The 25,812-nt window shown below is 41.4% G+C and overlaps 1 protein-coding gene across 1 annotated transcript in view; it reads left to right on the forward strand.

The window, feature by feature from the left end:
- Positions 1-25,812, forward strand: part of TMEM132D (transmembrane protein 132D) — an 825,236-nt gene that overhangs the window by 362,333 nt on the left and 437,091 nt on the right. Inside the window, exon 3 of the mRNA XM_003937096.4 lies at positions 7,982-8,128. Coding sequence (XP_003937145.1) covers positions 7,982-8,128 — 147 coding nt within the window. The remainder of the gene's footprint in view (positions 1-7,981; positions 8,129-25,812) is intronic.

Here is a 25,812-nt window from a genome sequence, read left to right on the forward strand (position 1 = left end):
GCATGCTGTATACTGCTCCACCATATGAGGCCCCATTTATATCATACTCTATATGAATAGAGCCTCCTGGGGTTGGCCAGTCACAAGTTGCATGGCCATAGGGTAGCCATAGGCAGGATCATATTTATATAAAATTATGGATTGTGTATAGAAATGTACACAGAAGAATGATGACTAAATTATGGATAGCTTAGGTGTCAAGTAATGGAACTTCAGGTGTTTCTAATTTTTTGACCTTTTTCCTTATATCTTTGTGCATATCCAATGATTCAGGCATTCATTCATTCTGAAGATATCTAGCTTCATCATTTATAGTCAACGTAAGTCTAGAAGTGAGAGATGGCAGTGCTCGGCTTTAAATCTTTAGATGTCTGTTTGTCCTGGACAGTGTCTTAAAATTTTGGAATTTCACATAAAAGTCAAGATTTGTCTTTGGCAACACCTGGCCTGTGTGCCCCGTAGGTGAGGCCAGGACTCTACAGTTTGAGTTGTCAGTGTTAGTGTATTTTGTGTTTCTTAATTAATGACAGGCTGAGCTTTGCTGCCAGGGTTTTTTTTTTTTTGTTTTTTTTTTTTTTTTTTTTTTTTTTTTTTTTTTTTTAGACAGAGTCTCGCTCTGTTGCCAGGCGCCAAGCTGGAGTGCAGTGGCACAATCTCGGCTCATTGCAACCTCTGCCTCCCAGGTTCAAGCAATTATCCTGCCTCAGCCTCCCACGTAGCTGGGACTACAGACACGAGCCACCACACCTAGCTAATTTTTGTATTTACTTTAGTAGAGTTGGGGTTTCACCATGTTGGCCAGGATAGTCTCGATCTCCTGACCTTGTGATCTGCCTGCCTTGGCCTCCCAAAGTGTTGGGATTATAGGTGTGAGCCACTGTGTCAGGCCTGCCAGGGCTTTTTAATGTTCAGTTAATCCACCAGTTACTGAAAACTGGTCTCGTCTTTTGCCCTCGGTGCAGTGGAGGTGGTATCCCCATGCTTCCCTTTCTTGGCTTCTCCCTGTGGGGTGTGGAGACCCCCCTTTCTTCTACGAACCAATTCCTGTTCTCTTTCATCTCCTCGGACTATTCTCTCCGTCCTCATGTTCATCTAGAGCCTTTGAATGCCTCACGGTTAGCGAGATAGCAAAAATTGGTTGCATGGAAGTCACAGCTCTTTCTTCTAAATTTAACTTTACCCACCAAAATGGCAGTGGGAAAACAGATTTCCTCATACAGATGACGCTATGAACATTTAGAGCTGGCAGCAGCATTTAAGCTCCATGTGAATATTTCCTTTTTATTTATTTGTTTTTTATTTTTGTCGTTGTTGGGGAACAAAGCTGGATTTTTAAAAATTGTACCTTGGGCTCTGGGGCACATGTGCACACCCTGCATCCTGCAGGATTGTTCCATAGGTACATATATGCCACGGTGGTTTGCACCCTCCGTCCCCCCATCGCCTACATCAGGCATTTCTCCATCCCCATCCTTCCCACCCCCCCACCACTGTCCCTCCCCTCTCCTCCCCTCCAGCCTCCTACCTACCCCAGTGAGTGTCATTCCCTTCCATGTGCCCAAGTGTTCTCACTGTTTGTCACCCACCTGTGAGTGAAAACATGTGGTGTTTGGTACTATGCAGCTGTAAAAAACGACGAGTTCACGTCCTTTGTAGAGACACGGATAAATCTAGAAACCATCATCCTCAGCACACTGACGCAAGAGTATTTCTTCATGAGCTTCCTGTAACACAACTGCTGCTGCCCTGTGTCATCCACCCCATTCTTGGGAACTAAAGGGCCCGGGGGATTAGTGGTTTCCTTGAATGTGGGGTGAGCACATCCTAAGGGGTATGCAAAATGATTCACTGGAGGATAGAATAAAATCAGGACTTGACAACTTATTATTTTAACCTCAACATTTAAAAATTTTATTTGTATGTCTATTTTATAGCACACATTATTTCAGTACTCCAACCAATGGTTCAGCTGTAAAGTTTATGAACATAAAGTCCTATGTAAAGGTTTCATATGAAGGTATTTTTACTGATAGGGTACATGACAAAGAAGTTGGAACCATGTCATTTAGATGCTTACTTTTCTTATGCATCTCTATTGGTCTTTAACTTTGTATAGCGGAATAGTCACAAAGTAAGGAGACTTTGCAAAGTATATTCCAGTGATAGAAACAGGGGCCCAGTGTCTCCCAAAGTGAAATGTCATTCGTGATTCCCAAAATACTGAGAGTGGCACCGTAAGCAGGCATAGCCAAGTCATTGTTGTCCAGGGCAGGGCCGAGACATCCAGAGGGGCTGGAAGTGGTTCATCATGTGAGCAAAATGTTACATGCTGTATCACCATGTACCTTTAGTGGAAAGTACTGTTGCCATAAATTTTTTTCAGATCATCTGGAAATTAGAAGCAAAGAGTGATGGCAAAATACGTTAATATAGCTGCTACCTGTAAAAAAACGAAGCTTATTTTATGGTGTGTCACTACTAATGAGAGAAAGTAAGTAAGGAGACAAGGAGCAATTCAGAAAAGCTTTGCTGTGGCCCAACAGGACACGTTTCCATCACTTAATTGGGAGGAATCCCACCACCGAGTCTACATGTGGACGAGTGTGGCACCTTTCAGTGGGTGCGTGCTCTATATTGTTCCAAAGATGGAGTCTAGATGGGACTCTAAATTGGGATACCAGATTTTGCCAGGATTTGATCTCCTCAGAGACCTGGCACTGGGAGACTACGTGACTACATGCGTCTCTCGGGGAGAAACATGTGGACAAATCTTTCATTTCAGAAGTGAGAGAAGCAGTCCAGAAGTTTGGATCTCTTCCTGTCCTCCTTCCCTCAATTCCCTAGAATTCTACAGTCAGTTATTGATTAAGGCCAATATTGGTCTGCGGGTATCTGATTAGCCAATAATAGTTTCTAACAGAACTTCATTTATTGTAAACAAATAGCCGGAAACTTAGAATTGACATGTCTCTTGGGCTTTGAATTCATTCTTGGGCTTTGAATTCTATATAGCATAACTTCTCTCCCTGCCCTCCTCTCTTTGCTCTCTTTTTCTTTCATTTTTTTTCTGATAACACACAAACACACACACACACACACACACACACACCCCTTCAATAAATCTCGCAAAAAAACAAAACACTGAAATTCCCCTTTGTCCCACTTTTATCTCATCAATTTTGTTTGCTGTCTCTATGCATGCTTTATAGTTAGTACACATTTGTATTAGTTCAATGGCCCCAGTGTGAAATTCATAAATGAATATGCCTGTATTCAGGTTGCACACTAAGAACGCTTCCACTGACAAGAGTGTTTAAGTAGGAAGTTTCTCTTTGGGGCAATGTTGCCATCAGCCTAACCCTCTGCATGCAGTGATTTGAGGAATGAACTCAAATTCATAGTCTTTAGGAGCTGACACCTCCCGTCAGTGGGAGTCCCCTGGTGTTGTGGTGGAGGGAGATGCAGACCTCCACAGAAACTCATCTCTCTTTCCACCATAGTGACAGGGTCACAGTGGGGATACGGCTGTCCAGGTGAAGACTGACTTCCCAGCACTCACTGCTCTTGCAGCCAGGTATGGCCACGAAACGAGGAAGGTGAGTGAGTTTGAGCATGCAGTGCCCACCTCACTTGCTGAAGAGGAAATCCCTGGCTCTGCTCTACTGCTCTTTCCTCTTCCCCTTGGCTGGGATGATCATGAGCACAGAGACATTCGAAGTTATAATTTAGAAACAGTAGAGATGCCTTAAGCCTTGATCCCTGAATGACTGAGTGGAACAGAGCCACTCAGCAACCTGGATTACCAGCCATGGATTTTCACAGGAAGAAATACACATCCTTGTTCTTGAAGTCACTGAATCTTAGCCTCCCCTTGTTATATAATTGGAAATGATAATAAATAACTCAGGCTACATTAAAGAAGAAGGGACTGGATGGGAGGATGGGGAACATTTTATGTGCTTAAAGGAAAGGCTGAGAACCAGATTCAGAAATGTTAGCTGTGTTAATTCCTGCAAACCAGAGAGCAGGAAGCAATAGACAGTTGTACCAGGGCCACAAGAGCAGGTGAATTTCCCTTAAACTTTTTTATTTGCTGTGTCTCTGTTCAAGATTATGTTCCAGAGAGAATCTTTCAGCTGGACTGGCTTAGGTCATGTGTCCACCCCTTGTCCAGGACTAGAGAGAAGCTCTTGATTTACAAATCCACCATGGTAGTGCGGAATGGCAGACGGGTGGGTCGTGTAAGCAAAATCCAGATGCTGCTACCCAGGAAAGGGGAGGTGGGGTATGGAAAGCCAAAGCAACAATTGTGTGCCACATTTCTGAACCCTGGATACTGTACTTGAAGCTGTGTGTGTGTGTGTGTGTGTGTGTGTGTGTGTGTAATGTATATACATATTATACATTATGGATACATATATGTATATACAAATTTTTTATATATATTATACACTCTATTATGTACTCTGTTGTGCTATTATGTTTTAAAGACACAATATACTCTTAAGCCCAAGTAGGTTTTGTTGATACCAAGTCACAGTGCATGTGCATGCTATGGGAAAAATTACGGCTTTCCCCCATCACCATGGTAGATATATTATTAAGAATACATGTACAGCAAAGTATCTTCAGAAATCAAGTGCTATGTTTATCTCTGTGTAATGAGGCTGTCAGTGTAACCTGTATTTATTGAACCACAAGTAGGTTATAAAACTTCCATTAATGAATGTAAGTAACTCAGTTGTCATAAACAAAGGAAGAAATCAGCATTTGCTTCAGATCCAGTGGAGCGCAGTGGCCTGCGTTCTAGGAAGTAGCTTAATGGTTCCAAATGGTGCCACTGACAGCTCCTGAGACTAGTGCTTCAAAATTATTAACTCAACACACACCGTGTTCAGTAAACACTGTGTCCACATCTCCAAAGAATGACTATCCAGTTTATTGTGTACATTTCACTTGATGTTCACACACAAGGATACCTCTTGAGTGGGTATGCCTTCCCCAGTTCCAAACATCTAAAGCACGCCCTAGAAGTGTGTCTGCTATTATGAAAGTGTTCTGCGTCTATGAAAGACAATTCCCAGGGTCCTGTATAAAATTCTAGGAAAAAACATTTTCGCAGAAAGAATGCTACAGATAATAGCTTCATGTAGCTACATAATTATTAGCAGCAAACGTTGGATACTTCATGAGTTAAACAAGCCACTGTGTCCTTTCTTAAGAACTTGAAAAGGATTCATTGGAGAAACATCATCTGAATTCCAAATAGCGTACTTATGAATAAAATTTCAGAAAAATATAAGCCCATTATATATCAGAAAAGGCCTCTGTACTGATACCTCCTGTATAATGAAAAGGTTGTCACAGCCAGGTTGATGACCTATTTATTTAAAGCAATGTGGATTCAATAAAATTCCACTGCACAGTAATTGGGACAGCCTTTAGAATTCATCTGAATATAATAGCAGCTGTCCATAGCGGACTGTACTTCTGTTTGCTGCCGCATCTCTGTTGCCTACAATTTGAATGAGTTTCTGCAAGGCAGGAATTGTAACTATTTGCTGAAGTGTATCACCTGAGTATCCAGAAAGGTCAGATGGCTTTTTGGTGTCTGCATGCAATTGCCAATTTATAAATGACTGTGTTCAAAGTGTTTGCATGCACAATGATTATTTAAAACATAAAACATGTATTTTTCCCCCATAGAAATAACGTTAACCATGATGATCATTTTCGAAAAATGCTCACTTTTGCACGAGAAGCCCACCTCAGAAGCAATTCTTTTTCTCTTTATGGACTAGCCGAGTCAGTATGTGTGCTGGGGGTTCCTAAGATCACCCCCAGGTCCAGCGAGTCACTAGAACTCACAGGACTCAGCATGCGGTCAGAATCACCGCTACGATGCATTAGCCAAGGAATGCCTGACACAGTCTGCAGAGGGAAAAGGCACAGAGCGGGAGACCAGGCTCCCAGTAGCCCTCTCCGCATGGAGTCACACAGGACACGCTTAATTCCTCCCATTCCTCCAGCAAAGAGCTGTGACATCGCTGCCAGGGCAGCTCACCTGAGCCCGGGAGTTAAAGGTGTTCACCGGGAACTGCTCATAGGGACCCCCTCTGCCTGGCACGTACCAACATTACACACTCCCAGAAGACAAACAGGTGGACAGCATAAACCACGTGGTTTGCACAGTCTCGGCACCGTGAGCCCCTCTGACCATGAAATGGGGGGGAATATTTCCAACACCCAGGTTTCCAGACACCCTTGCAAGCAGGCTTTCCTAAGGAGGGCAGTCTCAAGCCTGTGGCCTCAGCTCTTTTCTGCACACTAGGTTTTCAAATCGTTTCCATGGGAAAGAGTGTTCTTGGTGTTAGGGACAGATATGTCCTGCTAGTTCTTGAAGCACTGGTTCTGTGAGTGTCCTCTTCCCCTAGTCGTATATATATATGTATATGTATTTATATGTATATATGTATATAAATATATATGTACACACACATGCATACACAGTTTTGCTGTTGTTGCCCAGGCTGGAGTGCAATGGGGGCAATCTCAGCTCACCTCAACCTCTGCCTCCCAGGTTCAAGCGATTCTCCTGCCTCAGCCTCCCGAGTAGCTAGAATTACAGGCATGGGCCACCACACCCAGCTAATTTTGTATTTTTAGTAGAGATGAGATTTATCCATGTTGGTCAGGCTGGTCTGAAACCCCCAACCTCAGGTTATCTGCCCACCTCGGCCCCCCCAAAATGCTGAGATTACAGGTGTGAGCCACCGCACCCGACCTGTCCCTCATATTAATAGCAGGTGGTGGTTTCACTTTATCCTCTAGCACAGCAGAGAGGGGTTTTGAGGTGTAGGCTCTGGCTCCCTTGCCTTGCCTGTGTGTCTGCATAGGCACGATGGTTACAAGTCTGGAGTAGCTCCAAGCCGGCCACTCCCCCATCGTCTTCTGCCCAGGTACCAGCAAAGGGCTCCAGGCTCCCAGATTCCCCTTGGTTCTTCCACTTTAAGACTTTTTCTATTTTCTGCTGAGGGAGTAAGAGAAAAAAAAACATAGTAGGAAACATTTTTTTTCCAAACTTGTAGGCTAGCTTGTAAATCAAAATCAAACTGTTTGAATTTATTTTATATTTTATGTATTATTATTTTACTTTTGAGACGGGATCTCACTCTGTCGCCCAGGCTGGAGTGCTGCGGGTCAATCTTGGCTCACCGCAGCCTTCGCCTCCCAGGCTCAAGTGATCTTCCCAAGTCAGCCTCCCAAGTAGCTAGGACTACAGGGTCACACCACCAAATAATTTTTGTATTTTTAGTAGAGACAGGATTTTTATTATTTTACATTTCTTTTAGAAACTTGAATTGGAAGAAACATAAGGAATATAAATCATACAGTAAGAAGACAAGACTATAAAATGGAAACAGGGCTGAGCGCGGCAGCTCCCGCTTTGGGAGGCTAAGGCAGGTGGATCACTTGAGGCCATCATGAATCCCCACCCTATCTGAACCTCGGCGTCCTCATTTTAAGCTGGGAACCTTGCTAGGAAGCTTAGATAATATAGACAAATGTCCCTCAGCGCCCGGCCCTGGGAGGCATTCACTGAATGTGCGTTCTTCTTACAGTCTTTGCGTTTGCCCTTTTAGCTCATTGCCTTTTCCGATTCAGTGTCGCCAGGCGAAGGTCCCCAGGTGGTGGTGCATTTGTGTTTGGCTCTGGCTTTATTCAAAGATACGAGCTGGTGCAACGATACTCTAGTTCTTTGTGTATCTAATGTTTGCTGGCTGTCAGCATACTGTAGCTCTTTATTAAAGGCGGGAATCACTGAAAAAAATAGGGCAGCTGGATTGGAAGGTGACTGCAAATTCGCAAGCGTACACCTGCTAGACAGCGGTGAGCAATTAAGCTGCCCGTGTTCCCAGAACCGGCATGACCCGGGGATTCCCGAGAGCTCACTCAGACCCACGCTTACTGTCTCCAACAGGGCAAAGGTGAAGAAAGGCGTGAACATCGTCGGCGTGCGAGCCAGCAGCCCTTCCGTTTGGGATGTCCAGGAGCGCACGGATTACACTGGGAAGTATGCACCGGCTGTCATCGTTTGTCAGAAGAAGTCGGCTGGCTCGGAAAACAGGTGAGCCCCAGCTGGCCTCGGACGTGTTCAGATCAGCTGCCAATGTGGCCTCATTTTTTTTTTCTTAGATTGCTCACAACCATTTCCATTGTGGTTTGCATTTGGTGTGTGTAGTCTACGCTATCAGGGCCTCCAGGTAAGATGAATGGAATCCTTCATTTGGGAAAGGTGGGCTATTACTCACTGCGGACCGACTTAAAACCCCAGCAGAGCACCGTGTCACCTGCAAGGATTGCACCATGCAGATGGAATTTACCCACAAACGATGTTCCTCTTCAGCATGACCTCTTTCTAATCCATGGTATTAGATGAATTGAAAGTCTGCATGTCTCATGAAATGGCCCATTTTGCAAATGTTAGAAACCAGAGTCTATACGTCTCTTTTCACACGGTGCATTCCGCGTTTGCAGTGTATATTTAAACATGATGCATATGGTTGCATTCATGGCCAGGCATTTTCTGATGGTACAGTGAACTATCTGTGGTAGAATTGCAGGGAATTGTGGATCATGCTAGGGAGAAATTAAAACTTGACTCCATCTCTGATAGGCACCAAATTAGAAACAATCAGTTCACAGCTGGGCAGAGAGAGGCTTGGAAACTCAGTAGTTCTTGTTGTATTGCGCTTTCCTGAAATCTCGTCTGTGGCTCTGGGGATTTCCTAGTCTGGTCACATATTTTTGTCACCTGTAGGTTGCTTTTTGCTGATGACACTACTAAAAATTTCAACCATAATGAAAGGGTGAGTTCTGGTATGCCATGCATTATTTCTGGAGTGCATTTTTAAACTTCATAGCTCAGCGTTTGGAAAATATCCTGATTTTTTGTTATTTATTCTAGCAGGGATCTCATGAATCTCAGCTGATAACTATGATGATTTTTTCGGCTTATTACCAAGGAGCGTTTGAAACCACTGGGGGATGATTTGATTTGGGTTCTTGTCTCCACTTCTTTGCTCAGCACTGGTTTTAGAATTTGGATTATCAGCAGCTCTGGTTCTGGTCTTTCCTTTTTGTTCTTGAAGATTTGCTTGTAGAGCAAATGAGAGGGAAAAGAGAAAATCTGTTTGAGTTCAGCCTTAGATGTTTATGCAGTGATATGTTTATGTAGTGATAGTGTGCCACCTTGGTGAACTGGATGAACTTATACACACCCAAACACGTCTGTACCAGTAATATAATTTGGAAATAAGGTGCTAGCTCAATAAAAGATTTCCTTGTGGTTAGCAAAAATTGGGATAGATGGACACATGGGCGGACAGATGGGTAGATGGATGAATGAATGGATAGACTGATGGGCAAATGAAGGGATGAGCCGATGGATGGATGAGAGGGTGGATGAATAGATATGTTTATTCTTTATCAAAAGAAAAGAATACATTTAGGGGAAAGAATCTCAACTAATGAACTTTTATTTTCTCTTGTGTTTTTTTTTTTGCCATCTATTTTTATGTATCAGTAGAAGCAGTAATTGTAGTCTTGTCTATGAGAGGCTGAGGGATTTGAACCATTAGAAAATGTTTATGCCTTTTTTATCATTAATTTCTACAAATAGTTCAGTTCGTCTTGGACACGGAGAGATGGCACAGATGGCCCAATGCTGGCTCCTTCCCACCGAAGTATAAGCTGCCTTTTTATAGTTCCAGGGGCTTCCAGAGTCTCAGCACATCCAGAGCACATCCAAATGCACAAATGCATGGTTCTTGCCATTTATTTTTCTTTCATCTGTGTCAGTATCTTCTTTTAAGAAACAGGTACCCTGAATAGACTATCAAGCGCTTCTTTTAAAAGCCCTAATTCTTCATTCTAAATGAAGACTATTCCTTATCTCTTTGTAGATTCTGATGCTAGTTTTTTGTTACCTTTTTAATCTTTTTTCTTCTTGCCTTCCATAGGCCAGGATATGCTTCCTCATACCATGGGTCTGGATGATGGAAAAAGCTTTTACACGTGCAGATACACACACAATATGTTATGTGTATGTGTATTATATATGCACGTAAATATTATACATGCATATTATATATGCATATAGTACATATAAATGTGATATAGGTATGCAAATGCATGCACATATAAAGATGTGCATTTTACAGGTGTTTTGTAGATACACAAATGTGTTGATGTGGGGATTTTACGCAGCAGCTAGGAAGGCTTTGCTTAATGAGGAAGCTCTAGAATGGAAGTCTCGCAGTTTTGGGAGCAGGTCTTTTTCCAGCTATGCTCCAGCCCATACAGCAGTGTCTGGCACACAGTATGCTGTCTATAAATATTTGTTTAATTTGATAGTTTTTTCTAGAATTAGATTATATCTCTAGTATATATTATGATACAAATCTGTATGCACACATATTTAGTGGTTTTCTGTGTATTTGTTCAAAAAGTAAGGTGCATAGATGCATATATAATGAGGCCACATTTGGGGAACCCAGAGAAAGGTACTTTTGTGAGCAGACTGTGTCCCCAGAAGTATACACAAAGGACTGTGACAACTGGGATTTCTACTGGAGAGAGCCGGGAAGCTGGGGGAAAAGGCCGAATGTAAATTACTTTTTCCAGTGAACCATTTGAACTGTTTAATTTTTTTTTTTTTGCTATGTACATGTATTACCTATTACATAAGACATCTTCAACTAAAATAGAAATTTTTAAAATATGATATATTTATTCATATATTCAACTCTTATCCTCACTTTAAAACTTTTTGTTTTACTTCTGCCTTTGGAGAATTAAACAAAGAAAAACCATGCTCCATCATTTCAGATAGTGATGCACTGGGATGAGAGGTGTTTTTCTTAAGGATAATTGGAAACTGTGTTAGAGAGTGGATGTCTTAATCATATTAGTAGGTTTTGCTTCAGAAGCTGTTCTGCTTTATCATTTCCTCCTACCCTCTTTGAATGTTTTCCAGTTATTCTTAAAAGTCAGAATCTGATCATCATCATGCAAAAGAAGCAGTCTTAATTAGCTTGAGAGTCATAGATTTTGTATTGCTAATAATTTGGCATGGATCAGGAAGCTGCATTAATGAAGTTAAGTCACTGTGACAGGTTTATTTTTATGGATAAAGAGACACTTTTGTGCTAATGATGAACTCACCAGGAGTGAGTGGAGATCTCTTTTCTAAGTTGAAATGCATCCTTCCCTGTTTGAAGAAGTTAGGTTGCTGAGAATCTGATCATAACAGTATGAACATATGAATGTTACCACAGCTCTCAGATCTGTTTTGACTAAGCATTGTCTTGCAGGACAACTAATTATGCTCTGACCATCAAATTGCATTATGCGTTTTCAGAATCTTGCTCACTATACTCCTATGTCAACTTAGATAAATAGGTAACAAAACCCACATATTTTCATTCCGTTGTACTTCTCTGAATAGTTGAGTGTTTCCCAAAGCTTACCACAGTTGATATGTAAATGATTTTAGGTGTTACATAGAAATGAGGTTAAATATACTTGAATGTCAGAAACTTAATTTATTTAAGTTCTCCAGCAAGGTTTGATTGAAGAGAAGTTCATCTCTCGTAAGGCTAGTATGTCTTTAAAACTTCTATCCTTAGCTAATATCTTGCAGATAGGCAACAGTACGTAGCTAAATTTAATCTACTTTTATAATTATCTATTTGTTCATTGTAACAGTGATTTTACATTTTTTGTAAATAACATGTTTCATTTTAAAACAAATTTTTGGCTCACTGCAGCCTCTGCTTCTTGGGTTCAAGTGATTCTCCTACCTCAGCCACCCAAGTAGCTAGGATTAGAGGCATGCACCACCACTCCTGGCTTATTTTTGTATGTATAGTAGAGACGGAGTTTCACCACGCTGCCCAGGCTGGTCTCGATCTCCTCAGCCCAAGGAATCCACCTGCCTTGGCCACCCAAAGTGCTGGGATTACAGATGTGAGGTACTGTGCCTGGCCTTAAATAGGTTTTAAGTAATAACATGAGATGCTATAAATAAAAGGTAATTGACATTTCAAATATAGACAGATGTGATTAAATCATAAATGCACACTGAGGATTAGAACAGATTTCTAAAACAAATGGGAATATCTTAAACAGGACAGTTTATTCTTTCTCACATAAAAGAAGCTGGAGGTAGGCTGGACAGGGCTGGCAGCTCTCCAGTATCATTAGGGTTCCAGGCACTTTTCTTTCTTTAACGCCACGTGAATGGAGGGCCTACATCCTCGTAGATCAGCATGGCTGCAGGAGTGCCAGTTATTGCATCAGCATTGCAGGCAAAGGAAAATGGACAGAAAAGGGTCTTTTTAACTGGGTTGACTCACAGCCAAGATCGCGCCACTGCACTCCAGCCTGGAGCCTGGCGACAGAGCAAGACTCTGTCTCCAAAAAAAAAAAAAAAAAAAAGAGTCAACCTTCTTGGAAACTCTTTTGACCCTAATTCTCTCTCTTGCATCTCATTGATAAGAACTTAATCATGTGACCAAACCATACTTCAAAGGAAAGTGGGAAACATGATTTATTACCAGCAGTGTTCCCAGTTCAGAATCAGTGTTCTTCTCTAAAGAAAGAAGAGCAGCCTGGGGTAGTGGGGCAACCAGAAACCTCTATTCCAGCAATTTATAAACAATCCACATGTGGGATTTCCAGTAGGATGATGAAAAAAGCATAGTCTCTCACTACCGCCTTCACTTTACCAGGCTCCCTTAGAAATCTGCAGTAAAATATAATAGGGTGGGGAAACTCACATAAGCACTGTACCAGAAAGGTTATTGTGCATATGTTAGAAACTTAAAGAAAAACCTGTTAAAGTTAATTTTCCAGCAGTCTGTCATCCACTAAATAAAACAATCAGCTCCTTCGACATCCGGAATCTGGGTATCACCAGACCAAAAACAACCTGAGACAGTGGAATGAGGTCATCAAAATGTCATGGCTTTCCTTTTTTGGGCAACTGTGATTTACGATGCCTTAAATAGTTTCCACATCCTCCCTGCTGACTGTGGATTACCACAGTTGTATTTATTACCATCCGAATGATGATTCCGCAAAGAGAGTGAGAAGAACGTAAGTGTGAGATCCAGAAATCTCATGCTTAGTTCTCATTTTTATGCTGTGCGTTGCAGTGATGACTGTCTGGCAGATCACCAGAGAGGAAAAGCAACCTCCTCTTCTGTAATATTGGCATAACAATGCCAGCCTTCGCTGGACTGCTGTGAGAATCAAGTGCAATCACCCGTGTGCACGCACTTTGAAATAATCAACAGAACCATTAAAGGAAACCCATCTCTTTATCATTTTTAGATTGTTAAAACACCCATGTTGTATATGCAGCACACACCCAGGTCCCCCTAGACCATGAAGGATGCTTTTATTTCCAGAGTCTAAATTTAAATTTCCCAAAGTACAAGATGAATCACATTAGTTGTATATCAAGCCTGTATCAAAGATAACAATGTTTCCCCATTATGTTTAAATTTAGAATCTGTCAGAAGCATTTCCATTCGAGTTTGTTTTAATAACTTCTGCATTAGGGGTACAACAGACCAAGATGTTGTTTTCAAAACTACTAGTTATCATTTCTACTAATTATATTAGCAAAAAAAAAAAAAAAAAAAAAAAAGAGTCTGGCCAGGCACTGTGGCTTACACCTGTAATCCTGGCACTTTGAGAAGCCGAGGCAGGCAGATCACAAGGTCAGGAGATCAAGGCCATCCTCACTAACATGGTGAAACCCCATCTCTACTAAACTACAAAAAAGTAGCCGAGCATAGTGGCGCATGCCTGTAGTCCCAGGTGCTCAGGAGGCTGAGGCCGGGGAGTCACTTGAACCCAGGAGGCAGAGGTTGCAATGAGCAGAGATAGTGCCACCACACTCCAGCCTGGCAACAAAGCAAGACTCCATCTCAGAAAAAATAAAAGTAAAAAAGTAAACCAAATATGAAAATAATAAAATGTTTTTCTGAGGATGAGGGAGAACAATGAACTCTTATACCCTTCTGGAGGATGTGTCTTATACCCTTCTGGAGGAGGTTCTTCCATGTTAGAGATATATCTGTGAGTATCTGGCTAATAAAATTTAAAACCTGTATCATATGACCCCGAAATTCCAGTTCTAGATATATATTCTCTAGATAAAAGCTTAGCCATGGATCTGGAGAGATGGATACAGGGCTGTAATTGCAGCATTTTTTTTTAATTTTTTTTTTTTTTTGCTTTTTTTGATAATAGCAGATAGTTTAAAACAGCCTAAATGCTCATCGACTTGTGAATTAATTTTAAAATGCTGTGTTCATGTAATAGAATTTTATGCAGCAATTATGAGGGATGCCCTTGATCTGTGTATGTCAACCATAAATTGACCTGAAACTGTCATGTTGAACGGGGAGAAAATCTTGAATAGTAACTTGCAATATGTTACCACTCATATAATTATGAAAATAACGCCCACAGAAATGTGTTGTTTTAGAGAAAAATACTGAGCTAATATAGGTATAGATGGGATAATGACTGTTTCTTGAAAAACCAGTGTTTGAGAAACCCAACTTAAGATGAAGTATGCAAAGATATTTTCTGGACATTGTGGGGAATAGTGCTTCGGAATCTTCCCAAGATAGCACTGAGTTTCGTCCCAGTAAATGTTAGCTTATCTGCATTGCCTCCTTGAGAAACATACAGACTGAGCCAGGAGGCAGCAGTAATTTAAGCATATGGCCTGGCAGTCAAGGGGAAGAAGGAGCCCCATTCTCTGTGCAATCAGACTTCAGGCTGACTCACTCACCATTTCCTGACACTCATTCAGTCTCATTATACAGTAGCATGAGGGAGTGTGAGATTTGCCTTAATTTACCCCGGTATTGCTTTGCTTTTATTATATCCATATATCTGATATTTAATATCTTCTGTTTCCAAGCAGAGCACCACATTTAGAATTAAATTATTGAACACCCGCTTTCCGTGGGTAATGGCGCTGAGTTACCGCCCTGCGTCTTTGCTAGCAGAAGCTGCCGTGGCTTTTTGATAGGATCTCCAGAGTGCCATAATACTAAAATACTGACCGCTTCTCTTGCTACAGCTACAAAAGTCACGCGTGTGGCATAAATAATAACCTAATAGCAACAATAATTACATTATACCACTTGCTGGTGTCCATCAGAACCCTTCATCAGTACACTCTGGTGTTGTAGATCATGGCTAACGTTTGGTTGCTGTCGGTTTCAGATTTCAGAGTCCTCTGAAGGCCACTAGATATTGCTTCGAGGAAAGAGAAAGCTCTCCGTTCATTGGAACTACCAAAAATACCTGCAGTGGCAGAAATATCTAAAGCGACACACCCCATTCCATGTAGAAAACCATGTGCTGATATCTGTCTTCATGTAAATTTCTGAACTTGCAGCTTCAATAAGTGTGTGTCTCTGTGTGTATGTGCATGTGCACGCACAGGTGTATCCCCCTTGTGTCCTCTCTGAGCATGAAAACCTTCAGTAGTAGCCCTACCAGGAAAATACATGTCTATGTCTGTATCTGTATCTCTGTCTATGTATGTCTATTTGTCTATATCTAGTATGTGTATATGTCTGTATCTAATCTATATAGCTATATCTATAGATCCATATTTACATCTATATCTTATCCATACCAATATCTATACTTACATATGTGTCATACACACACACACACACACACACACACACACACACACACACTGTAAAATATAAAAGTATTTTCCATTTGTTAAGGATCATGAACATTTGCAGTCGCTGGTTCTGATGGTGTTCACTGTAAACAGGTGAATGCATTTCTGCACCTCTCCAAAAGAGTCTTGGATGTTTCTGCGGGTGAGGGCATGTTCTTTGGGACAGTGATTTCCTTTGATCACTTAGCTGTATGGGCCACACGGTCTCAGGTCTGTGCCTTCCTGGTCCATGACAGCCCTTGATTGTGAGTATTTTATGAAACATCCTGAAACCTCCAGATTTCCCTGGTGTGCTTAGCTTGATGGAACAAATGCTGTGTTTGCACGATCTGTGTCTTGAAGGCCTGGGAAACAGTTTAGAAAGATAATAGTATTTCATGGAACATTTAAAAAAGTAATGAAAGAAAAATTATGGGATCCGTCTGAAGAAGCTTTACTTACAGTCCAGCCAGTGCAAAGTATTATTTGGCTTCTTACGTTCTAAAAATTTCACTCTAATTGTTGTTCTTTTGAACAGGAGGTCTTGCTAATATATAGTTTTGGTTTTCTATTGTTTCTAAAAGCAACTTTCTTCTGATAACTTTCACCTGCCGTGATGTGTGTTGATCAGTGTCAAAATGTTCCTTGGTGACTTCTTAGTCTTAACCCTGGTGACTAACTGTGGCATCAGTTAGAGAAACTGGCAATGTGGGCATATGACTTTATAGTCCTACTTAGAGCCTTTTTAAAGCCCTTATGTTATGAATCATGCACTGTCAAATTGACCTAATTTAGGCACACAGTTGAATGAGTTTTAGAAGATGTCTTTCATTGTTCAGCCATCACTACAACCCAGCTTCCATCACTAGAAAAAAATCAGCTTTCACCCTTTGCATGAAGTTTTCATTTCTATCTCAATTCTAGGCAATCAATGGTCTCTTCTGCCTATAATTTTGCTGTTTCCATCATAGCCCAAATTGTAGATAACACAAATGTCTGCCAGCTGCTGAGGAGATAAATAACTGTGGTGCAACTCAGCAGTGGAATACTACTCAGCAATGAAAACCAGCTACAGAAGTGTTGGGAAAACACAGATGAGCCCTAAGTGATGCTGAAGGAAACCAGACACAAGAAGACATGTTTATGATTCTATTGATATTCGATTTTAGGTAGCATTTTATTTTATTTTATTTTATTTTATTTTATTTTATTTTATTTATTTATTTTGAGATGGCATTTCACTCTTGTCGACCAGGCTGGAGTGCAATGGAGTGATCTCAACCTACTGAAACCTCTGTCTCCCAGGTTCAAGCAATAATCCTGCCTCAGCCTCCCGAGTGTCCGGGATTACAGGCACTCGCGACCACACCTGGCTAATTTTTTTTTTTTTTTGTATTTTTAGTAGAGACAGGGTTCACCATGTTGACCAGGCTTGTTTCAAATTTCCGAACTCAGGTGATCCACCTGCCTTGGCCTCCCAAAGTGCTGGGATTACAGGCATGAGCCACTGCACCCATCTGATCGCATTTAAATTATTAGATTTTCAGCTTCTCAATGGGACCCACTAAAGTACAAAGTACCTGCTTACTTTATCCTTTCTCAGCTGCTTTTTAATTTTATTTTTATTTTCTGTATAAACTTGCTCTTTTCTTTTTAGAACTTTTTCTAAAGGGAACACTTAACTTTCATTTAAAAGCTCTGTGATCAGCACTAGAAGAAATAAATGATCTGTTTACCAGCCATTCTAATCAGGGGTACCATTAAAAGCTTTTTTGCCTCACTTTTTTGAGGAGATTTATGTCTTTAAACAAATGATTACAATTAATAAATACAGGTAGTTCTACATACTTAATCTTTGTCTTAAAAGTAGATGCAGTTTTTCTACCATAGAAAAGAGAGGCTGGGGGTAAATTCAACTCATAGCATAAGACCAGTGACCCCTTTTCCTATCCGGAACTCAAAAATCCTCCAGAGTAAAATGGGTTTCTCATTTGTGTACAGAATATCAACACATGATGGAATTGTTTCAGGATCAAAATCAAAATCTACCCGAGACATCAACTGAGACTCTGCAAATAAAAGAAAGTATCCTCTCGATTCAGTCATCGTCAATTTCAGTCACTGCGTGTCTGTGTCTGTAATTACTCAGCATTGTCCTTGGACAGCTCCCGAAGCCTGGGAAACTTGCTGACTGTGATTTTGATTACTCACTCCTAGATGCAAGCATTAACATGGATGAGAGCAACGTTTTGTTTAGTCTGTAGGTCCTTATTGTAGCAAATCTACAGGCAGAAAAGCTGTGCCAAGGTCCTGAAGAGAACTGAGACCACATGGGTGGCTGAAATCACGGATGGGATAGGATGATTGGATCTGGTATTTAATATCAAGACACAGAGATGATCTCAACATATACAGCCGTGGCATGTGTAGATCACTCTTTTACCGGAAATCTGTAAGAAGGCGGAGGGCTTACGGAATAAAAACGGTGGAGCTTGGTCCAGGTTTCCTGAAACTCTGACAATAGCAACCTTTTCACAATATTCACCACATCTACATCACACCTGCAAGGTCACGTACATGCTCTTCTAACTCCTTTTAGTTTCAAATGCAAGTCAATTTGTTCCAAAGGGAAGTTATCAAAGAATGGGAAAATTAGGATAACTGGGATTTAGAAGTTGATTGTGAGGATCACATAATGAAAGGAGTCACGACTAATGAAATGCAGGAAGAGGCTATGGTCTGCAGCCAGTTCTGGGGGCTGTTTCTTGCTTCTGTGTTAGAACAGAGGCTTGGCAGGTTTTACAGAAGGATTAGAGACGTACATACCCCAGAGTAAGCCTTTCTCCTTAAGAGAATCAAAGGATTGAAAACAAGACGCAATGGTATTAAGTGTTTCACTATGCGTTATTGTTCTGCCCAGCTCAACACGCAGCTGGGAGGACAGCAGGGGAGCTGGGAGGCCTTAAGATGATTTAATCTCCGTTCGGTTTAAGCACCCACCAAAAATCCAGTTAGGCCTCACCAAACGCTGTCTTGCATAGCTATGGTGTCACATGGGCCACACTAACAAAAAACAGTGCTATACAAAATACACATCTATCTATACATACATGTGCACAGACGTCATAGTCCTAGAGCCCTTTACAGGTTGCAAAGTATCTTCTGTATGGGAAATTTATGTTTTCTCCTGATTGTTTCTTTGATACCTTTAAAGTAAGCATTCTTGGCCAGGCACGGTGGCTCACTATAACACCAGCCCTTTGGGAGGCCAAGGTGGGTGGATCACCTGAGGTCAGGAGATCGAGACCAGCCTGACCAACATGGGAAGATCCCGTCTCTACTGAAAATACAAAAATTAGCTGGGCATGGTGGTGGGTACCTGTAATCCCAGCTACTTGGGAGGGTGAAGCAGGAGAATTGCTTGAAACTGGGAGGCAGAGGTTGCAGTGAGCAGAGATCATGCTACTGCACTCCAGCCTGGGTGACTGAGTGAGACTCCATCTTGGAAAAAAAAAAAAAGGCATTTTTATCTGTTTTTGGTGTCATAGATTGCTTTGACAATTCTGTGACATTTATGAATCTTCCTCAGAATAATGTTTTCAATTTCCTAAAATAAAATTCATAGGAATTCTGAGGAATGAAACTATATTGAAATGTGGCTTTCAAAACATTTTTTAAACTATGATAAGGTATTTTATGTGCTTCCTTAATAAAATTCTGAAAACAAAGCCTAGCAACACCTGTTACAAGTACTGTGATTTCAAGTAAGTGTTCAGGACAGGGTACATTTTGAAAGATCTTTTACAAATCCAGTAGGCTATGAAGATGGCCGTGGCTTCTGTTGGCGAAAAGCCACAGCTGCTCTGATAGTCACCGAGGCTCAACGTCGAAGGACGTGCTAAATTTCAGTCCCTTCCTAGGAAAAATAAACCGGTGGGTTTTTTTCCAGCCAAGTTCACAGAGCCCTGAATTCTAACTCCATCCACATGGGACTAATAACCCTTCATTAAAAGAACCTCAGATTTCTTAAAATTAGGTGAGACATAATTAAAGGTAAAAGTATCTTTAGCATGTAAAAGCCTAAACTTCCTTGGGCTGCAACTGGGAAAAGTGTATTGCATTAAAACTTCCCATGAATGGAATTGTAACCAACAGAATGCTTCAAAGAACTTCCTGTATAGCAAAGCGATATGTCAGTATGTGCCGAGATTCATTAACATTTTTGATAACCTTTGTTTCTATATTTTAGGATTCATCTTAAGTAAATAATCAGAAGTATGATATCCAAGCACAATGTTCACATTGTTATTGATAATAGAAAACAATTAGAATCCTTAAATGCTAGGAATAGAGGCACGATTAAATAACTTTAGCATTCACAGAGCAAAATGTAACAACTGGTGTTTTAAAAGATTTACTGGCGTGAGAAAATGCTCTCAATTTACTGGTATGTTAAAAGAGGCATGAAATGTATAGACTAGCAACCTGATTTTGTTAATGACCAAAATGTAGATATGCATAGTTATATGTATATATAAATATATATTTATATATTTATGTGTGCATATATACATGAATGTTAAATATATATTTGTGTGTATATATTATGCATATACTATATATGTATTTATGTGTATATATTACATATATATCATATACATAATCTCTAAGTCTTGTGATCTTAGAGTCTCATTCTTTCATTCGTTAACACTTGACAAATCTCCAATAAGTACACTTTGATTTTATTAATTAGAAAAATATATACAGGAGTTTTCATTCTTCTCTTGTTCATCTAAACTCGCCATAGATAAATTATGCATTTCCTTCAAGTGTGAAATTGAGGTTGACATGAAGGTACTGTCAAGGTATTAGAAAATAAAGAAATGGTTTATTCTCTTTAGGGGGAAAAGATCTTTCTTTTACAGTTACTGCATTGTGATGATCTTGTGGTTGTAGTTGTCAATATGTTTTTGTGCTGACATTTAAGAACGTGATCCTAAATTCTCTTTGGATTAGAGTAACAGAAGTATCTGCAATACTTGTGAAAGGTAATATACAGTGACTGCCTTTTTGGCCAGGTAAATTAGAATGAATCTATTCTATGGTACAATAATCTTAGGCCATATATTAAAATAATACAATAAACTAAAGGCATTGACAAGTTCCAGGGCAGTGGATGTTATTAGACGTTGGATTTTCTTTTACCGCATAAATATCATCAGAAAGAAGCCAAGCATAATTTCTCCTTTTTCCTTATTCAACCAGGCCTGCCACATAGAAAACTACCTCCAAACTAATTTCAGACTGACCTTGAGATGGGGTTATGAGCCTAAGAAATTGTATCAGAAGCCTGAGGCAGGATTTATGAGAAGATGTGAATTGAATTTGCATGGGGAAGGAAAATTTCATTTAGTATTTATTGTCCGGTGCTATTTTAACATCAGGCAATGAAACAAACTTGACACCCTTAAAGATGCTCCTGTGGGCCCACCCCACCCAGGATTTGGGCGTTGCCATCCCAGGGAGCCGTAGGAACAGCAGGCAGCTAATGTTTTCCCCACCAAGTGGCACTGACTCCTCTGTCTCCCTCACGCCTTTTATCTGTAGGATTCTCAGACCCTCCAACTCACCCCTGTTTTTTTTTCAAGTATTGTATCTACCTTTAGACCCCCCTTGAACCAGTAATAAGAATACAGATACCTCACATTTGTTAATAGATAAACGTGCCAGCTTCTTTGAAGGGTTTTACCTAGTGCTTATTTTCATTTAACCAACTTGATTCTCCTAATGCTAGGCGTAGGCAAAAACTATCTCATCCCCATTTGATGGATCTTGAAGCTGAGACCCAGGCAAATATAGGTAACTTACATTACTTTGGTGGGCTAAATAATACCTTCTACCCCCACTCCCACCCTCACCCAAATCTGCCTGTAAATATATAGCTTACGTGGTAACAGAGTCTTTGAAGGTATGATTAACCTGAGGGTTTTCAAATGAGACTACTCGAATGCGCCCCATGTAATTACAGTTCAGCGACAGGCAGAGGGAGATTTGGTGTCAGAAGCAGAAGATGTGATAATGGAATTGAAGGTTTGATAGATTTGAGGAAGGGGGCCAGGAGCCAAGGAATGTGGAAGCCTCTAAAAGCTGAAAAAGCAAGGCAATGTCTTCTACCCCGAAGTCTCCAGAGGAACTAGCCCAGCTGACACATTGATTTCAGGCTTCTGACCTCCAGGACTGTAAAGGGTCGATCTGCATTATTTTAAGTCTCTGTATTTGTGGTCCTTTGTTGTAGCAGCCATTGGAAGCTAGTACATCTCCTTACTTCACTTCCACAGTGGTGGTGTGTTACGGTTTGGCAATTCAAATCTCACCTTGGACTGTAACTCTCATAATTCCCACATGTTGTATGAGGGACCCAGTGGGAGATGATGGAATCCTGGGAGTGGCTCTCCCCCAGTGTTCTCATGGTGGTGAATACGCCTCACAAGATCCGATGGCTTTAAAAGGAGAAACCCCTTTCATTTGGCTCTCATTCTCTCTTGCCTGCCTCCATGTAAGATATGCCTTTCACCTTCTGCCATGATTGTGAGGCCTCCCAGCCACACAGAACTATGAGTCCATTACAAGGTTTTTTGTTTTTGTTTTTGTTTTTGTTTGTTTGTTTTTTGTAAATTACCCAGTCTTGGGTATGTTTTTATCAGCAGCATGAAAACAGAACAGACTAATACATGGTAGCACTAGGTTTCAAAGCCTGGGGAGGCAGGTTCAGAGCTGGATCCCGGTCAGACATTGTACTTACAGACTTTTGGACTTGGTTCAGATCCCCTAGAGTGAGGAAAGGGAGATGGTGAAGGGAACGGTCATGTGGGTTCACAGGGTCCGAGCCTGAGTCCACGCCCTGCTACCGATCAGTTGTGTGATTGTCTAGGATGTGCAGTCTCTCGATGTCCACACACACGGAATGGACATGACGATAGCACATCCGGCAGTCCTGCGGGTGGAGGACATGAGTACATGAAAAGCGCCTGGCATGGTTCTTGTCTCATGGTCGGTGTCATTGGAGGGAGAGAAAGGGACATCTTTTCCTCACTTGCTGCAAGGTTCACGGCTGACACCCCTATGACAAAAGACAGATTAACAAGAGAAAAGCATAGCAAATGTCTTTAACCAAGGTTTTACATGACATGGGGGCCTTCGGAAATCAAAACCCAAAGACCCAGGAAAAAGTTTGACTTTACACATTGGTGCAATGAAAAATGGATGGTTACACAGAAGGGTGATTGGACAGCAAGGGGTATGGCCCGTTGGTAATAAACTGGAGGGGGTTGGGGACGTAACAAGGCTGTTTGTTTAGATTTTCCTTGGTTTTCAGGAATAGGGCAGGACCGGTCTGGAATGAGGGTATCACAGCCTTCTGTCTGGGGTGGGCTTTATGACCGTGGCTCAGGGCAGAAGGGTGGAGTGGGCCATGGTGGCATTCTTGCTTCTGCTTCTGCTTCTGCGTCATTCTCAATTGCCAAAGTGCCACATTTTGGGGGAATTATGTTCTGTACCCTAGGATCATGACCAAATTCAGTAATAGAAGTCACTCTAAGATTGTATAAGGCCAGAAGGATTTGAAATATCAACTTTCAGTCACACTGGTAGCACTCTGAATTCATTTGTTCATTCATTTATCTATTCATATTCATTTCATTTGTACCCAATATGTGGGAAAGGTGTGTGTACAAAACGTCTTTTCTGAAATTAGTTCAAAACATTGTGAAGGGCTGAAAACTAGTGTACTGGTAGCAACAAGACTCAGCGTTCTGATTTCTGGGGAGTGTTAAGTATGTGGTCGCCTGGTTTCTTACTGGCAAAGCCAGCGGGCATCTAGATTAAGAGATAAGTGAAATAAAGTGGGTAGTCCTGTGCACACGGTGCTTATGGAGCAAATATGGTTGTAAAACACGTGGAATTCGGGCTCTGGGGAGAGGCAAGAGTTAATGTTCTTCCAAAGAGGCCTCATGCTGTAAGGCAGCAGTTTATGCTAGCAGGCTTTGATTAAATGAGTCTCTTTGAATGACTAAAGAGCCATTCTATTATAGGCAGTCCTTGTTTTCCATCAGCAGGGATTCGGGAACGTCACTAATCATGGAGCACACTGTCTAGCCCTGGACTCATAGGAACAGTGCTGCCATTTCAGGGGGCTGGAGGGTGTTGCATTCCTTCCCGAGAGCTTCAGCTTCAGACAAATTATAGCTATAGAGAGGACGTATCATAAAAGCAAAATTCTAACCATCTTAAACATCAACGATCATTTCCAGCAGTGAAATTCCATCCATCCTCCCCTGTTCTGTGAATGTTTATGAGGCCTCTAATTTACACCACACACTTTGTGAGGCCCTCAGGATGCAAAGATGAACGTTCGGGATGAATGAACCATCCGGCGTGTTCTTTCAGTTCACATGCACAGACAAACCATTTCAATTCACTGAGGTTAGCATGATCAGAGACGGGCACACATGCTATTGATGTTCTAAGAATCCCCCGCACTCTGCACATGACATAAAAGTCTAGTCCTTCAATGTCAAAACTCAGACCATAATTTGTCATCTGTGGCTTATCAGTAGGAACACTACAGTTAGAGCGAGAAGACGTATTTTTGATTTCCATATCAGTTAAGAGTCTCTCTGTTTATTGAAAGTGACAGAAAACACATCTCCGACTAGTTTATTCAAGGGAAAAAAAAAGGAATGAAGAAAAAGATTTAACGGAGAGGATGGTGGTGGCGGTGGTGATAGAATTATGAGTGCATGAAGTGAAAAGTCCTGAAGTAGACTACTGTGGTTGGATGTGGTTTGTTTGCCCCTCCAAAATCCAGGTTAAAATTTGGTCCCCATTATGGCAGTGTTGGGAGATGGAGTCTAGTGGGTGATGTTTGAGTTACGGGGGGCAGAGCCCTCGTCAATGGCTGAGTGCTATTCTCATGGTACTAAGTTAAGTTCTCACCCTCAAAAGATTGCACTGGTTCTTGAGGGAGTGGTTAAGTTCCCTTAAGAGTGGGATGTTACAAAGCCTGTCAACTTTTTTCCTCTTCCCACACATATGCTCCCTTTTTGACCTTCTCCAGTGCATTGTGATGCAGCATCAAAACCTCAGCAGAAGCCAGAGTCACGCCCTTGAGCTTCTCAGCCTGCAGAACTGTATGCTCAATAAACTCCTTTTCTCTGTAAGTTACCCAGCCTCAGATACTCTTTTACAGCAACACAAAATGGACTAAGACACTGACCTTCAAGTATGGCTGGTGTGGCAGTTTCACAATATGTCTAGAAATTCTTTGACACGCCTGCCTTCAGAAGGTGGAGTCCAGTAACCTTTCTTTTCAATGTGGGTTAGATGTGGTGACTTGCCTCTAATGAACTGAGCCTAGCAGAATGATGGCGTGTGACTTCTGAAGCTGGATCCTAAACTATATTTCTACTTCTGCTTTGCTCTTTCTTGAAACACTCACTCTGGGACAAGCCAGAGAGCTGCCATGACATGTGGACATACAGGCAGCCAGTAGAGAGGCCCACATGGGGATGGACTGAGGACTCCTGCTATAGTCAGGACCAGCTGACCAGAAACAGGAGTGAGCCTCCTTAGAAACAGAGCACCTAGCCCCTAGTTGATCACAGTACCGGCCAACGTCAGATGATAACCCCTGGGCTAAAACAGCCCAGCTAAGCTGCTCCCAATTTCTTTGCCCTTAGAAACTGAAAAGCTAATAAATATTTATGCTGTTTTGCTACACCACGATATTGCTGGGTTTATGGCTTAGAAGATGTCACCAATTCTCTATGTCACCTGCCTCATCTCTGCACTGGCTGTAATTCTCAGAAGGGCTTACCTCTTCTGATGATGAATGGGATACAAGAGTTCCGACATCAAACTGTCCCACTTTGGAGTTCAGTGGAAGAGACACTACAAAGTCTTTCTGCACTAGTTCCCCCGGAATTCTTGGGATTTCCTCCGACGACACCAGCCTTTGCCCTGCGTCTCTCCCTGGGCCAGTCCTG

This window comes from Saimiri boliviensis, chromosome 7 (assembly GCF_048565385.1).
Source record: "Saimiri boliviensis isolate mSaiBol1 chromosome 7, mSaiBol1.pri, whole genome shotgun sequence".
Taxonomy (NCBI): Eukaryota; Metazoa; Chordata; class Mammalia; order Primates; family Cebidae; genus Saimiri; species Saimiri boliviensis.